This window comes from Periplaneta americana, chromosome 14 (assembly GCF_040183065.1).
Source record: "Periplaneta americana isolate PAMFEO1 chromosome 14, P.americana_PAMFEO1_priV1, whole genome shotgun sequence".
Taxonomy (NCBI): domain Eukaryota; kingdom Metazoa; phylum Arthropoda; class Insecta; order Blattodea; family Blattidae; genus Periplaneta; species Periplaneta americana.
The window spans coordinates 146,637,361-146,655,180 of NC_091130.1; the positions used below are offsets into that span (position 1 = coordinate 146,637,361).

The following is a 17,820-nucleotide window of genomic DNA, read 5'->3' on the forward strand; positions in this document are numbered from 1 at the left end:
CACATTTTTCTTCTTTTGAAAGTAAATACCAAGTAAAATATGTGCCTTGAAATTCAAGGAAGATTCGATAATTTTTAAGTTCACAGCTGTAAGAAAACCTCGGTTGATCGAGTTTTAAACGACGCGCGCTAATGTGCTGCTAGAAAACTGTGACAAAGATGCGAGATTGTTTGTGTGGAGGAAAGGCACTCCATTCCTACTTTACTGCAGTTAACACACATAGACAACAGCGCACTAGCGGCCGGAGAAAGAAGCAGAGTTTTAAAGCGAGTAAATGAACGGAGAGGGAGGAGATCCTCCTCTGAATCAGCGCATGGGCTGGAAATAGAAACCGACTGGTCGTGCAGCAAGTTCGCTACCGCTGCCACCTAACGATCTTGCATTCAACCAGACTATAACACATCTAGAAGGAGGCAGAATAAAAACAGTTTTAACGCAACGCTATGAAAGACACCATATAAACTTTTTTTTTAAATTATAAATCAAAAATATTATTAATTGCACTTTATATAAGCTACTATTCATGGTTTGAAACTTTCAAGGATATTTGAAAGTTAAAGTTGGGTTTATATAAAACAAAGAGGAAGTAGTTCTACGTTATTATCGCAGATCTTTTTAGCCCCTGAAATTCACTTCCATTCATTGTGCACTAGACAGGGCAATAGCCAAGTTATCAGTTTTGTACATATATATATATATATATATATATATATATATATATATATATATATATAATACTCCAAACTACATTATTTTTAACATAAAAAATTAATTGGCCACCGGCAACTTTGAACAATAATGGTAGTATGACTTTACAAGAACTGATATTCTTCAAAAGCATGTGATACTGAACTTGTAAAATGTACATGTGGCACCACAGACCACGTGGGTGGGTGCAGTTTTCTCGCTTTTCTCAGGTTATTTCCCATTCCCAGTTCCGCGATTCCGATTACGTGTTAGTAGCTAGTCTCTTCCAACACGTGTGATGCTCGAAAAATGCTGCGATGTGAATTTCCTCGTAATTGTTAATTTGTGCAATTATTCAACAATGAATGGAAGTGAAAACGTAATATATTTTGGGCAATTTAGGAAACTCAGTTTACAAGAACAGATTATTGCTATACAGAGGGGAAGGACAACCCCAACACTACCTGGTCTTACAAGTATGCATGTTGGCTAATTTGTAACATGTTTCATTCAAGGTGTCATTTCGTCCTGTTACCTTCTTTCCTCCTCTTAAGAAGTACGCAAGAGCCGCCACTGGTTATTAGAGTAATTAGATTCTAAAAAAAAACGTAAATAATATATTAGGCGTTCGTGTGATGAAGAGTTGTGTCAAATAGTGTGTGTGTTCTGAAACTGATCTGTGTGTTGAGAATTTAATCAGGGTGTGTTCATCACATGAACGCACCCACACAACAGGCAGTGAAGTTGAGATAGCGCCGAGATCTAGTAAGCTCTGAGGATGGTGTCGAATAGCACCGAAACAGCTGTAAGCCGCACATACTTACATAATTAACACGAGTAAGATGGCCATTTTAATCAATTATTTATATTCAACTGTTAAAAGTAGTGTACGAAAGATTCAACATGGATTATCTGAAGGAGTCCAGTCTTTTCTTGGAATGTTTCTCACCCACTTCTTACGCAATGTTTTGTCTTTGGGAATAGTGAAACACGTCACACATTCACTAACAACACCTTTCAATATCACGACGTCTCGAAACCGGAAGGACCTGTGACGTCACGTTCTCCTCCACCAGTATTTCGGCCTGTAGCAGAGTACGCCGTGGATGTTACCATGGTAACCCTTGAACGCCTGGACGCCTGTAATATTATCGTTGTGTTAGTCTGATTAAAATCGACACTAGAATCTAACTAATTTATACTAATGCCATAAGAAATAAGTTAAAGGTTTTTGGATAATTGCATTATTAAAAAAAATTCTCTGTTGTTGTAGCAACTGTGGGATTATGTTCACATTGTTCAAACAAGCGTAGAAGACTGGAAGACAACACCCTGGAGGAAAATCGACGTAGAAAATATGGACATCGAATGCAAAAAGTTTGCAAAAGAAATAAGAGGTGCGTAATAATATATTTCAAAGATTGATTGATAACAAAACTGTTTATTTATAAGAAGGTTGTATTCAATTTTTTCTTTCTTCAATAATGGAATTCTTACAATGTTTCTAGTGAGTTCCCTAGTTCGCGAATTTAAATCCGAAAAAGATCGATGAATATTTTTGAGGATAGGCAAGAACTAAATGAATAGATTTTTGTTATCTGACTTGTTGCACTATATTATAGACAGTGGGTGCGGGATGACTTATCGTTGAATGTAGGTGTACATTTACTATATATTACATTTTTTTCATTCAGACCATTGGCTCAACAGGTTTTAAACATAAACAGATGACGTCAACATGCTACTGTATCTTCGTACAGTTAGAAGGAAAAGAAAAATAACGTACTGTAGTACATACCTTGCAAGGTTCAGTCCTCGTCATCATTGATGAAATTACCAGCGTTGCAGTAAACGACGATATATTCTCGTAAGTTGTCGAAGCTGAATCGTCTTTCCCTATCGCTTAAACAATTTATGAATCGAGAGAATTTCTGAAGAAAACCTCTAAAATGGGGATCACTCAATTTCTTTAGAGGAATATTTGTACTGAGCATCATGTTGCACGTGTCGTTACATCCGCACAAATAAATGATGATGATGATGATGATGATGATGATGTAGTAGGTGGTTCCTCAGATTTCATTTCAACGCATTTCCTGTGCGATGTACTGTTGCAATGTTTCTCTATAGCCTGAGTTGTTGTTAGTTTTTATTTCAATTTCACATACATTACACACTATATTGTCTTCGTTAATACATGAAATGTCACTCTAATACTTCTTAATTGCATTTCGTATCTCTGAACGAATTTAACGTTTTGCCATTATGAATGGATCAGCACTACACTATTAATAATAATAATAATAATAATAATAATAATAATAGTAATAATAATAACAATAATAATAATTATTTATTTATTTATTTACTTATTTATTTACTTATTTGCTTACTTATTTACTTACTTATTTACTTATTTACTTATTTATTTATTTATTTATTTACTTATTTATTTACTTATTTACTTACTTATTTATTTACTTATTTACTTATTTATTTACTTATTTATTTACTTACTTATTTACTTACTTATTTACTTACTTACTTACTTATTTACTTATTTATTTACTTATTTACTTATTTATTTATTTTATTTACTTATTTATTTACTTATTTACTTACTTATTTACTTACTTATTTACTTACTTGTTTGTTTGTTGGTTTGTTTGTTTGTCTGTCTGTCTGTTTGTTTGTTTATTTGTTTATTTGTTTATCCTGGCAGAGTTAAGGCCATACGGCCTTCTCTAACACTCAACCAGGAGTAAAACTGCATTACAAGAACACTACAAATTTACAAAGTATACTACAATTTTACACACAAAACTGAATAATAATAATAATAATAATAATAATAATAATATAATGTAAACAACAAGCAATAGAAATCAAACATAATATATAACATACAGAAAGAAAGGAAACAGCATAATAAAATGTGAACAGCAGGTCAAAATAAATGAGACAAACAAAGTTTAAAAAATAATACAATTATTGATAATAATAATAATAACAATAATAATAATATTATTATTATATTATATTATATTATGTTACATTATATTATATTATATTATATTATGTTACATTATATTATATTATAATATATTATGTTACATTATATTATATTATAATATATTATGTTATATTATATTATATTATATTAAATTACATAATATTATATTATATTATATTATATTATATTACATTACATTACATTACATTACATTACATTACATTACATTACATTACATTACATTACATTATATTCGATTCTATTCCGTTTGGCAGTAGAGGTTCAATCACAAAATTCACGTGGAATTATCTTAAGGAACTTCACATTCCTTTTATGTAATGTCTATTCTTATAAATATTATCAAGGATTCTCTTCAAATATTACATCATCATCTCTATTTCAATTAATCAACTTATATTTGCCTTCAACAATTAACTTTCTTTTTTCTTTAATGTATCACATCACATAATTGTACATGTTTATTGTATTCAGGACCCTTGTGGTCACTCAAAATTCTTTGAGCTGATGTGTATAATTTAGAAATTTATTATATTATATTATATTCAACGCGTACTAAATACTTGAGCAGGATAACACAACTGCACGTATTGCATTGCAGTGTTACTATGTACGTTGCTGTACTCGCCGGGTACACAAAAGACGGACTGCGCGGCACGTGCCATATACTCTGATACGAAACAACTTCACTTTTCCTTAAGTCATCCTGCATGCACTGTCTAATTATAACTTGTTGCCTGATATTACATGTCAGAGACAAATAAAAAAAATACAAAAAAATATTTTTGTTTTGTCACATTCTAGCTTTGGACAAAGAGATGAGAACCTGGGACACATACATCACTCTCGAGGCCACGGTAAAGAATATGCTGACCTCCTTGAGGGCTGTCGGTGAACTGCAGAACTCGGCCATCAGGGAACGGCATTGGCAACAGCTGATGAAATCCACCAAGGTCAAAATCCTGCAATATCTTATAATGCCACTTTTATCATTTGATCTTTATTCATTGTTTTGGCTTTTCAGATATTCTTCGAGGAGTTGTGAACTATGATTAATCGCATAAGGTCATCCAGAAGTCACTTCAAATTTTAAAGCGTTGTAAATTTTACATGCTAGGTAGGATGAATAAAAAAAGAAAAACATCACTTCATTGGGCAAACGGTGGAATTTTTAATTTGTTACTTTGTTGTTACCATTTTGTTAATTAATGGTTTTATTAGTACTGGTACAAGAATTTTTGAAGTTACAAGCCATGGCTAATCATTATATTATTTTAGAATATTTTCGTGATAGATTGGGACTTATTTGGTTTTGTATGGTTCTCATTGTGCGCATTTGTTGTAATTTTGTTAGTAATAATGTTTTCTTTAGTTTTAGGCTACTCAACATGATTTTACATACTTATTTGTATCAAGTTTTAAGGGGTTAGGTACAGCTCACAGCAGTAAAATTTTGGAAATATTCAACATTTTTTCCCTCCATTACTGTATCTTGTACAATAATGAAAATTACTACGTGTAAAGCACTGTCCTTCTGCTATACGAAAAAAAAATATTTTTACGATTTAAAAAAAAATATTTACATTTTCTGTTTCAAAATTCATTTCACTGAGCAGTGATGAAGCGTTTCCCACATAACTCGAAAACTATCCAACATTCTGTGATGATTTTTTTTTATGCTCGACTATGCCGAAATGTAGTAATTATACACCTGGTAGCAGTCCTTTAATGCATGTCATTAAAGTACACCTATTCATTAAAGTTCAGGTTTTCGATTATTCTCGGATTTGCAATCGAAAGATAACGAGGGAAACGTCACGGAGGTTGGAAATCCAATACTGTCGCAGAAGGTTATGTTCTGTTACTATAATAATTAGCGTTAATTGTAAATAATATTCAAATAAATTCAATTTGTCATCTCGTTTTTCAATTCTAAATCAATTTCCAGGTTATACCAAAATTAGTTCATGTTATTCTCTACACCAAGGTCAATAACATTATTGTTTCTCGGAAAAAATCAATACTTTCGCGTCTGCGCACATCTCACACGAGCTATGCACAAGGTCACTTCCCATCTTGAGTCAGATACAAATAAAATGATACTTCTGAATAATTTCAAGTTAGAAATATAGTCGAGCATAAAAAGTCGTATGAAACTTGCCTATAATGGTAATTAAGACGCTCGTATGAAAATTATGAAACTCGCTTGCGCTCGTTTCATAAACAAACATACTTGCGTCTTAATTACTATCATTGTAGGCTCGTTGCATAATGTACTAATGTGTATGTATGCATCTCATATCTATAATATGATGCAAGATCACTTTTCTACCTTTGATAGATTGTCTGAAAAAAATAAATTCATTAAAAAATGGTCAAATATCAGTATTTTCTTCTAATACAAAAAAAAATATTATTGATTAAGGAATGTAGTTGAAAGAGCATGGTATTGTAAACATGAGTTTCAGCAATAAAATAAAAAAGAGAGAACATGAAAAAGTTAACAAGTTTATGAGTTATGAGGGAAATGCTTCATCACTGCACAGTGAACTGCCAGAATTTTGAATTTTGAAAAAAGATGTATATAAATATTTTTTTTAATCGTAAAAATATTTTTTTTTCATATAGCAGAAGGACAGTGTTTTACACATACCAATTTTCATTATTGTACAAGCTTCAGTAATGGAGGAACAAAATGCAGAAAATTTCCAAAAATTTTACTGCTGTAAGCTGTACCTAACCCCTTAAGTCCACGAAACAAGTTTAATAAATAATTAAAATATGTGAAACTTATGAATGAATAAAATTTCTACACAATCTTACGTAAAATTTAACGGAGATTCTGAATATGTAAGTTCTAATACAGAATGCCATTTAAAAAGTAAAGTTTGTCACACGCTGTATGCCTGAACAACGAACTTTTTTTCGATCATGGTACCATATTGTATGGTTTATCTCCAACAGCTATTTTATAAAACTTTTTTTGTAAAATTAAAATTTAAGAAGTTATTAACAATATTTCATACTTAGTCTATTGTTCATTCTAGATTTATAACACTTCAAATTTTAACTGAATTTTGATTGACCTTATGTTACTTCTGTGTCAACCACCGATGTAGTTTTTATCTTATATGTTGAATTAACATCCGAATAACAAAAATTCTCTACAGACTGTTTTCATATTTATAATTCATATATATATTGAAGAGGGGAATGAAATCTTCTCATGCCACATTTGTTTCCTTCTTCTTCTTCATATCGTGTATATCTTTCTATACTCTTCCAGTCTCTTTCTCTTCTCTTTCTCCTGTCTTTACACTCTTCTTTTCTCTTTCTTTCAAACTTCTTCTCCTCCTTCGCTTTCTGTTTTCTTCTATTTCATATTTTCCCTATCTTTCTTCCTGTATTCCGTTTATCATTATTTCCCCTTTACCTTCTTCCTTTTTATTAATTTCTTTTTTCGTTCTTACATACTTGTATCTTCCTTCTTTCACTTTAGACTTTTCTATTTTCCTCTATACATCTTGATTACACAACTTTTAACACCATATCACTTCGGAATGTGTATTACATGTCTTTCTCGTGTTAAATTTTACTGTACCTGGTTAACATGTTTCAGCCTGTTATTGGCCTTCTTCAGAACTGGTTGTTGCTGGTCTTGGCGCCTTTTGTTTTGTTTTCTGTTTGTGTAGAGCAGTGATGCCAAAGCAAGCACATTTTCTGACCTTGACGTCGTGCGCGGACAGCAAGCGCTAAGTATGGAAAGTGGAAGGGTTGTGTATATGAATAAACAACCTATTGGATTAAGAAAACAGTGGTGCACAAACTTCAAACGGAACGTGAAATTTTATGTCGTTATTTTTATATGGCTTCTTTCTGTTTAATATTATCTATATTGTCTGTAAAACAAAAGTACTAACACTGATTTCTTAATATTGCACTTGTGTTTTAAATCTTAATAACATAATAGAGAGTTAAGAAGGAATATTCACTTAAATTTCATATTATACTGTATTAAGTGGATGAAACACATCATTCATAAAGAAAGTGATATTCCAAAGAAAGAGATTGAGTATGACATGATAAGTTGGAATTTATATTGATGGTATTTTTAGCCTTACAAAAGTAATCAATAAACTAATCAAACAATATTACAGTACAAAGCAAAGTTACCTAGGTACTGTATCTGTTTTAAGTGTAACTAATATTACATAACAAAACTCTTATCGCATTATGCTTTTAAGGTGATATTTGTGAGCAACTTCCTATCATCAGAATATTAAATCATTTTCTCGAAATCTGCTGAAGCTATAGAGCTGACATTTTTACAACACATGGGCACGTATCTTTTGCTTATGATGTAACAGTAGTTGCTTTGTTAATTCATTTCCTTACAAACAATTTCCATGCGAATATTTTCAAAATTTTCAATACACTATCTTCAGTAATACGTATATACGGTATATTAGATTTACGAAACCATTCTGTAAGGCTACTAAATAAATAGGCCTATACCTGAAAATTTCACTTTTCTATACGAAAAGTTGAGAAAATATTTCTTTTGAATAAAAAAATCAAACTTGTGAAAAATGAGCATTAAAATTAAAACTTACAATCTTATAATGCACTTATACTTCTCAGGCAAATCTAAAAATTAACATGGATACAGTTTTAATAAGTTCTCTTCCCTTTATCTATTGAATCAGTGCTAGCCATCCCTGAATATAGCTCGACCAAGCGGCATATACCACCTCTTTCGTCTGTCTCTTTTCTTTCCGCTGTAAAGCGCTCAGGCTCTCCTGGGGTCTAAAGCGCGCGCTTGCTCCTGTGGGCACCAACTGACATGCCTGGTGTAGTGTAATGTGGAGTCAAACAATGGTACACAGACTACTCAACATACCAATGAATCAACAGGATTACAAAGAAGAGCTAAACACAATCAAAAACATAGCACAAGAAAACTGATGAACCCCAACATAATAGACAACATAATACCAAAGTAAAAACGTAATCACAGAAAACATAAGAATACAACACAAACACAAGAACACAAAAAATACATCACATTAACATACGAAAACAAAAACACACACAAGATTGCAACCTAATTCAAGAAATTAAATTACAACATCGCATACAGAACAAATAACACTCTACAAAAACATCTCAACACACAAACAAATACAACCACACAGGCGTATACAAACTCAAATGTAACACCTGCAACAACTACACAGGACAGACAGGCAGATCATTTCAAACACATTACAAAGAACACATCACAGCCATAACAAAATTAAAAGACACCTCCACATATGCAGAACACATCACAAATGCTAACCACACTCACAGAGACATCAACACAGACATGGAAATTCTACATATCCAACCAAAAAGCCAGAAATTAAACACACTAGAACAATACGAAATATACAGACACACAAAAACACATCCAAATGAAATTCTCAACACACAACTCAATTTCAGAAAACACACTCTTTGACTCCAAATTACATTACACAAACACACCCCCACAGGAAACAAAACAAAAGGCGCCAAAACTAGCAACAACCAGTTCTGAAGAAGGCCAAGATAAGGTCGAAACATGTTAACCAGGTACGAGAAAGATATATAATATATATTCCGAAACTATTTTTCTTCTTCTTCTTCTTCTTGTTTCTCTGTCTGCCTTCCTTTCTCCACTTTCTTTCTCTCTAGATCTATTTGTCACCTTCTACAATTTTCCATTATTCTTTCTCTACACCGTACCTTCTCTGTTTCTTTCTTCACACATTCTTTTTTCCTCACTGTCTCTTAATTTCTTTCCACTTTAAACATAAACAAATGTGTTAAATATACAGGGTCTGGAAACTACCTTTAAACAGTTTATGAGGTGATTAATGGACCAAAAGAGACGTATTGAAGTGTCTATTAGTCCCCATTCAGGGGAGGACACGGACAGGGACTGCCTTCGCACGCAGGCCGCTCGGCTGGGACCATTGTACCACCCGGGATTGAATGGTGCGCATGTATTAAGACCTCGCGCGCTACAGATCCCACCACGGGCCGCCCCCGAACCCACTTATACCTACATCAGGCCTGCACAAGGTTTGCGCTCTCCGAGCCGGCTCACAGCTCATGAGCGGAATGCAGATATTAGCTGCGCTCTGTATAAGGGTGGACTGGAAGAAGGGGTGATCTCGTACAAAATGTACACAAAAGGAAATACTATTACGAGTGTTTATGAAATGAATTCCCGTTCAGTGTTTGCAAAACTATCTTGGACTATTATTAATTAATAAAGAAATATTTATTTTACAGAAGTAATAGAAATTCTATAAAAGGTAAAAGGTAAAGGTATCCCCGTAACCTGCCATGAAGACATTTGGGGGGCATGAAGTTAGAGCACTATGCTTTCCGTGACGTAGGCACTAGAACAGGCCTAGACAAGGTTTGCGCTCTCCGAGCCGGCTCACAGCTCATGAGCGGAATGCAGATATTAGCTGCGCTCTGTATAAGGGTGGACTGGAAGAAGGGGCGATCTCGTACAAAAATATACACAAAAGGAAGTACTATTACGAGTGCATATGAAATGAATTCCCGTTCAGTGTTTGCAAAAATATCTTGGACTATTATTAATTAATAAAGAAATATTAATTTTACAGAAATAATAGAAATTCTATAGCTGTACAATATCATTTTGTTATATTTTTATTTATCAGTACATGAAAACGAGGTTTATGCTGTTGGCAGCTGAAAGGAACAGTAGCCTACTGATCGTAGTGAAACATCAGTTACAGATGTTCGATGTCTGCCTTTATTAAAGTTGATTATAGAAAACAGTTGCTCACAAATATAAATGTTGAGCCAAACATAGCAATGATTTTCACAGCCAGCGTGTGTAGTCGTGGATATTATTGCTAATGTTTATTCTTGTAAAACTCAACCAGGCTAGTAGTATTATTCAAACGATCTTTAGCCCTTAGGTCACATTGAAGATCAATAAGTTCGAGCTGTAAATCGTTAAATGTTAAATGTTATGTTCCGTCTTTTAGATTCCTCCATACTGTACTGTAGCAGTAGGTAAGCAACGTGAAACAGTTACTGAGAATAGGCCTACACACTGCACTCCACTAGATAACTGAGTGGTCGTTTCCCTCTCCTCTACCTATTGCAAGTCTATGTCATTCTGACGTATCTTCCTCTCCGTTTCGGCGAGCGGTAAACACTGCTCTTCCGCTCCGAAGGAGTGCGCGCGCTCGTTGAGAGCTGTTTGTGCAAGCCTGGCCTACATGATCCTTTACTTTCCCACGTAGGCTTCACGGCGATCCTTCAACCCCGGTCCCACGAGTTACCATGAGCCCAGTGGAGAGCCCAGGTACAAAACGCTACCACCAACAGCGAATGACCACATAGCCACGCCCGCAGTACTATAATATTGGTAGAATAGCACTTCAGGCACCACACTTTCAGTGGTGTTAAAAAAAGTTGTCTATCTCCATAGCGACGGAAGTTATGGAACTTATCTACATTTTCGATCCATGACTTCCTAGTACTGCAATATTATGTCTCTTCTGGTCTCATGTATCGTCATACGAATTATTTAAAAGTATATTTCCATACTGTGTATTTAATTAGTAAGTGTACATTTTATAATTTGAAAGTTCCAAATTGTACCATATTCTAAACTAGCCGTACCCGTGCGCTCCGCTGCACCCGTTAGAAATAAATATAAAGTAATTATATGATTAAAATAGGACGTTTGATCCAGGGAACATTCGTGTTTGATAGAAGGATAAATCGTTTAATATGTTACTTAATTTAAATTGTATTAAAAAAATTAAAATGCGATGATTTTGATCCAGAGACCACTCATTTAGTGCAATGACAATTCCTTTAATATGTTTCTTAATTGTTATTACATGCAACCATAGTTTAATGACGATTGACATATCTTTTAGTTTTAATGTGTAAACTTTATGTTACTTGCTATATGTTTCCACTGAATTATGGTAATAACTTAATTTTAACCCTTGTTTTCTACGTCTTCAGTAAATGGCGCTTGGCCCACTATGGTTCTGAACCCTTCAAATAACTTAAATAGTGATATAGCATATATAGTGATATGTAATTATATTTCTTTCTTTCGAAAATGTAAGAATTCACGATCTCCTATGTACCACTGCCATGGAATGAATAAATGTGTTTTTTCTTCCTACTCGAAAATTTTATATTTTACACATAGGAATTACTGCAGCAACAACGCTATAATCTGAGGCGGCGGTGAAAATGTATTGTATTGTTATTTTAAAAGTCTTGTATATCCTTAAATATCAGTCCTATCAAAATTTTGCATAGAATAAAACTTATCGGAAATAATTTTAAAGAAGCTTTTGTTATGTAACATTTTTCACAAAAATCAATAATAAGCGAGATATTTCGAATTATTTAATTCAGGCCCCCTTATAACCCCCCCCTTTTAAATAACGTATTTTGAATGCCATATAGCCTAAAATCTAAGTTACAACGAACTTAATTTATATTCCAATTTTCATCGAAATCCGTAACAAGCATACATACAGACAGACAGACATACAAACAAAAATTTCGAAAAAGGGATTTTCGGTTTCAGGATGGTTAATTATACATGTTAACACCAATTATTTTTGGAAAATCGAAAATTACCAGAAAAATTTTGGCTACAGATTTATTATTAGTATAGATTAACGGAAAAACACTGGAGAAATAATAAATTATCTCTGCTACTGTAGTTTTAACAAATAAAGGGTTCCATATATTATCAAGTATTGCAGACATTTTTAAAATACTAAATTATCGAGTTTTCACGTATTCGAAAATAATGGTGTTTCGACTTGAATAAATCACAAAGAGTAATAATTACATTTTATTTATTGAGAAAACAGATATTACTTACAGATAGAATACAGTTTAAGTAGAGAGAAGTGTTTTGCGCCAGGCTTATTTATAAATTTGTCATTCTTATTTGGACGGAGTTACACAATAATAGACCAAGCGCCAAAAACCTGTTTCGAGATATTGGCCATAGAAATAAAACTGTTTATAATCAAACATTTTATGCAAGAAGTATTATAACATTCATACTATTATAAAAATAGCACAAATAATAAAAAACTAATCGATTTTTGATAAGAGGCCAGCAGTTTAATTAATATTTCAAGCCAAAATAAATAAATAATAAATGTTATGCAATAAACGAATTTTTGCTTATAAATAGCAGCAAAATTCAGATATCACATATTCTCGATTTTTTACGAGATAATTAGCCTGCCATCAACAGATTTGTGCAAATATTTAATTTTTTTTTAATTGTCGGTTGCTCTATTATTGCTTAATTCTGTCCAATTGTACTTCACAAAATTGTAAATAATAATAGGACTACAATATGTGAGCAACAAATTCATATTAAGTTACTGACGAAAGATTACTTCGTAATTCTGTGGTTAAAAATATCCCGGCGTCTGAAATATTTCATTGAAATTTCGGTACTTCTTGGAGCTGATTGCGCAAACTAACAATACTTCCTGAATATCAACATTTTGAAGATACATTATTCCATATTTTTACTAAATTAATACAATAATCTATGTTATACTGTATATTAATATAATCTTATTGAAATAAGACTTAGCGAAGATATGTTCACTTTTAAAAGGAACAAATTATAAACTCGTATGATAATGGAACAAAATTGATTGGTGTCATTTTGGAACTTTCAATATAATAAAAATAATCCTAACCACAATATCACTTTCTTCTGAATTCTATATTTTAGGAAGTAATTGATGTGCTAACACATTTCACTGAGTTCGCACGTGTCTGCAATTTTTTTGAGAGCAGTTGCAAAATAAATGCTTTCTGTGAATCATAACGCATATATTTGTCAGCCATTCCTAAAAATATGTCTTCTAACGCGAGACCAGAGTCCTTGAAATTGATTATTTTACAGTACCGTACGAAAAAGTACTTTTAATACTAGTGCGAAAATATTTTAACACTGACTTTAAACTGTTTGCGCCGATTGTCAATTGTTAACCACCAGATTTTACACTGTAGCAATCTCAACCGATCAATAAACCGGTTCCGACAATGCCAGACCTACTTAAAGTAAAATGACTGTTTTGCTTCAAAAATATTTAATTTATAACTGTAAGAATGAAATATAAAGCGATAGGGTTGGAAGTAAATCCCGAAAAGACTAAGTATATGATTATGTCTCGTGACGAGAATATTGTACGAAATGGAAATATAAAAATTGGAGATTCATCCTTCGAGGAGGTGGAAAAATTCAAATATCTTGGAGCAACAATAACAAATATAAATGACACTCGGGAGGAAATTATACACAGAATAAATATGGGAAATGCGTGTTATTATTCGGTTGAGAAACTCTTATCATCCAGTCTGCTGTCCAAAAATCTGAAAGTTAGAATTTATAAAACTGTTATATTACCGGTTCTTCTGTATGGTTGTGAAACTTGGACTCTCACTCTGAGAGAGGAACATAGGTTCAGGGTGTTTGAGAATAAGGTTCTTAGGAAAATATTTGGGGCTAAGAGAGATGAAGTTACAGGAGAATGGAGAAAGTTACACAACGCAGAGCTGCACGCATTGTATTCTTCACCTGACAATCAGGAACATTAAATCCAGACGCTTGAGATGGGCAGGGCATGTAGCACGTATGGGCGAATCCAGAAATGCATATAGAGTGTTAGTTGGGAGGCCGGAGGGGAAAAAGACCTTTGGGGAGGCCGAGACGTAGATGGGAGGATAATATTAAAATGGATTTGAGGGAGGTAGGCTATGATGGTAGAGACTGGATTAATCTTGCTCAGGATAGGGATCAATGGCGGGCTTATGTGAGGGCGGCAATGAACCTCCGGGTTCCTTAAAAGCCAATAAGTAAGTAAGTATGAATTAAATATAATTATAAATAAATCAGAAGACACCCGGGTTTGGACCGTATGCCTGTGGATCTGATTGGAATTGGCTTATACCACCGCCGGGTTTCAATGCGAAGAAATTTCACTATTGCAATGCGAGGGAATACAGCAATGGTGAAGTAGGGATATTGTCTTTATATCAGCACGGATGAACGGCTGTCTAAGATGTTAGTGTATAACACACATGTTAAAAATAATTTTATTTTGTTCGTAGGGTTGCTACAATCGACCTCATTTCACAAACTTTCCTATTTACAAAAGAGACGTCAATTGTAACACGCGTATTATAAATAACTAGGGCTAGGATTTTGATGACCAATAAATCATTAAAAAAGTCCTAAAAACAATGCATTTATGACCTAAGTATCTTTCAAAAATGCCCTTAAAATGCCCTAAAAATTGATCTCACATAATTGGCTTACTGGGAAAATAGGTTTTGTACTACATAAATTTTAGACTAGTAATTAAAATTAAATTCTAGTACCAACATTCAAGTTTATTTAATTTTACATATTTTTTTCTAAGTATTACACTTTAATTAATTATTTTACCTGATATAGTTTCTATGTAGTCCACCACAAGGCCACTCTTATCCGGAATTAATAGGTACCGTATATTATATTGAAGGGGTGGTTGGACTGATCCATTACATGGGGTGTCAGAGGTCTGCATCGGACGTTTTCGCTCGAGCGCCAAATAGTTCATAGCATAATCCGATAGGTAGCGCACATGCATGATGTGTAAAATTGTCACGAGGGATAAATCCTCGAACGGTATAAGCCGAGCGTTAGACATTCGTTCTTGCTACTGTGATGAACTGTGTAGTAACATCATAGATATTTATAATTTCAAAACTTTGCAGTGTTTAACTAACCTCTCCGTAGTACAACTACAAAACTTGCTTTAAAATGTAATATAAATGTTGTAGGTAAATGTTTTTTTTTTCTTCCCACACAGGAGTGATTTTGTTTTTGCCACATCTGATAGATGCTATTGGATGTAAATGTAATTATTATAAACGGAGAACACAATCACGATAGTGCAAGAACTGTACCAAGTTTTCTAGTAGTAATAATAATAATAATAATAATAATAATAATAATAATAATAATAATAATCTCTAATAATTAGTGTATCAATCTTTGCGTCTGTAACAGTTGTGCAGCATGATTATTCGTTTTATTTTATTTTCTGTGACGTTATCTCTGTACTAATATTATTTTTAATCTACTGCTATATCAATAATATTTTGTAAAACGTTTCTACATTGTCGCAGTATATAGGCGGAACACTATGTATGGACCTATCTTATTGTATATGTGGTAAATCAAATATTGAATAATTATTAATTAGCAATAATAACTGTATATCGAAGTTTTTCATACTATTTTATTTATAACTTCATGTTCCTGTTTTGGTACGTTCCATTGACTGTTCCATTAAACGTTTGTCATAAACGCAGAAAATAAAGCCTTATTTTTACCGTGTGAGCAAAACATATGTGTATCTTATCTGTCACCTTCAATACAAGATAAGACATGTTGGTGAGATGACCTTGTACTGTGCTTCTATTTATTACGAGCGTATCACGACCGATCGTATCTCACTCGAGGGTGCGACACTCGACCGAGTTCAAGCGAGCGATTTAACTCCAATGCAGCACTCTGTGGGGTGTGCTACGTTAAAATGGCAATATTTGTGTAGAAAAACGGTTAAAATATTATACAAAATAATGAGTATTAATGGACAAAATATGTAGAGAAAATATCAAATGAAATCAACATTATTTTACATTAATAACACTGCTATGCAGCAAATATGATGTTTTCGAATGAATGCGTGTTCCTAAACGGATTTTTCGTGCTGAGTTCAACGGTGCAATCCGTTTTTTCCTATCATGTCAGGTTTTCGAGAAAATCAAGATCTTATAAGTTATAAGAGTATAAATATATACCGGTAATGGTTTAGTATGCAAATTTTGTTTTCATTAAAAAGTGGATGTGATAGAAGAAAACTGCTTACATATTTGGAATCAGCGCTCCAAAATTAGGGGGAAACGACATTCAAAACCAAAACAAAAAAATTCAAAATGCTCGGTTATACCGGTATTTTTCAAAGAGGTAGACATATTTTTCAACATAGTTTTCTGTTTAAATTGTAAAATGCGTTATGATTCACAGTGAAAGATATACAAGCATTGTTTCTGCCTTAGTGATTCTCACATTTAAAAACAAAATAAAGTTTATGATATTTAATTTTGATAATTACAACAAATCGCTTTTTCTGTTTGGTAACGAAATGTCTTGAATAACCTGAAGGTAACAATTCCATGTGTTGCACGCTGCTGCAGAGCTTAGCTGCACTGCCACCAGAGGTCACTGTAAGTACTTAGTAGCCATTAGGGCCGCCACAAATCTCACCACTAGAAAAACATTAGACATGACGCGAGGACTGACGTCGATCGATAATATTAGGGTTGCGACAATGTTAGGGGCTAATATATATTTTTTCTTAAGTATAAAGCTAATCTCTGTACAAATTTAGTACTGGGTTAGGACTAGTTGTAGAAAATGAGCTCAAACACGGAAATAGAGTGTTTCCGGACCCATGTTTATGTAAGATATTTTCATCCTCTACATGTGAGAAATATTTTCCTAAAATTTTGACATGCCTTTTTTGTTACATCCTGTATTATTTAAACTATTACCTAAAAAAAAAAAAGGTAGCCACCGGAGTAGCTCTATCGGATAAGGCGCTTGCCAACCGAACCGGAGTTGCGCTCGGGCGCGGGTTTGATCCCCGCTTGGGCTCATTACCTGGTTGAGTTTTTTCCGAGGTTTTCCCAAACCGTAGGGTGAATGCCAGGTAATCTATGGCGAATCCTCGGCCTCATCTCGCCTAATATCATCTCGCTATAACCAATCTCATCGATGCTAAGTAACCTCGTAGTTGATACAACGTCGTTAAATAGCCAAGTAAATAAATAAAATTAAAAAATAGTTCGTTCATCACAATCATCAATCATCGCCATTATGATTTTGGCTTAGACCCGAATTCTACTAACATTTTCCAACAGGAATACAGTATTTCAGACACAGCCTTTCTTTTAAATACCGTGTG

At 33.3% G+C, this 17,820-nt stretch overlaps 1 protein-coding gene across 1 annotated transcript in view; it reads left to right on the top strand.

The window, feature by feature from the left end:
- The window catches only part of Dhc93AB (Dynein heavy chain at 93AB), a 312,580-nt gene that overhangs the window by 113,818 nt on the left and 180,942 nt on the right, over positions 1-17,820 (top strand). Inside the window, exons 25-27 of the mRNA XM_069846249.1 lie at positions 1,961-2,084; positions 4,523-4,671; positions 17,051-17,080. Of these exons, the coding sequence (XP_069702350.1) occupies positions 1,961-2,084; positions 4,523-4,671; positions 17,051-17,080 (303 nt within the window). The remainder of the gene's footprint in view (positions 1-1,960; positions 2,085-4,522; positions 4,672-17,050; positions 17,081-17,820) is intronic.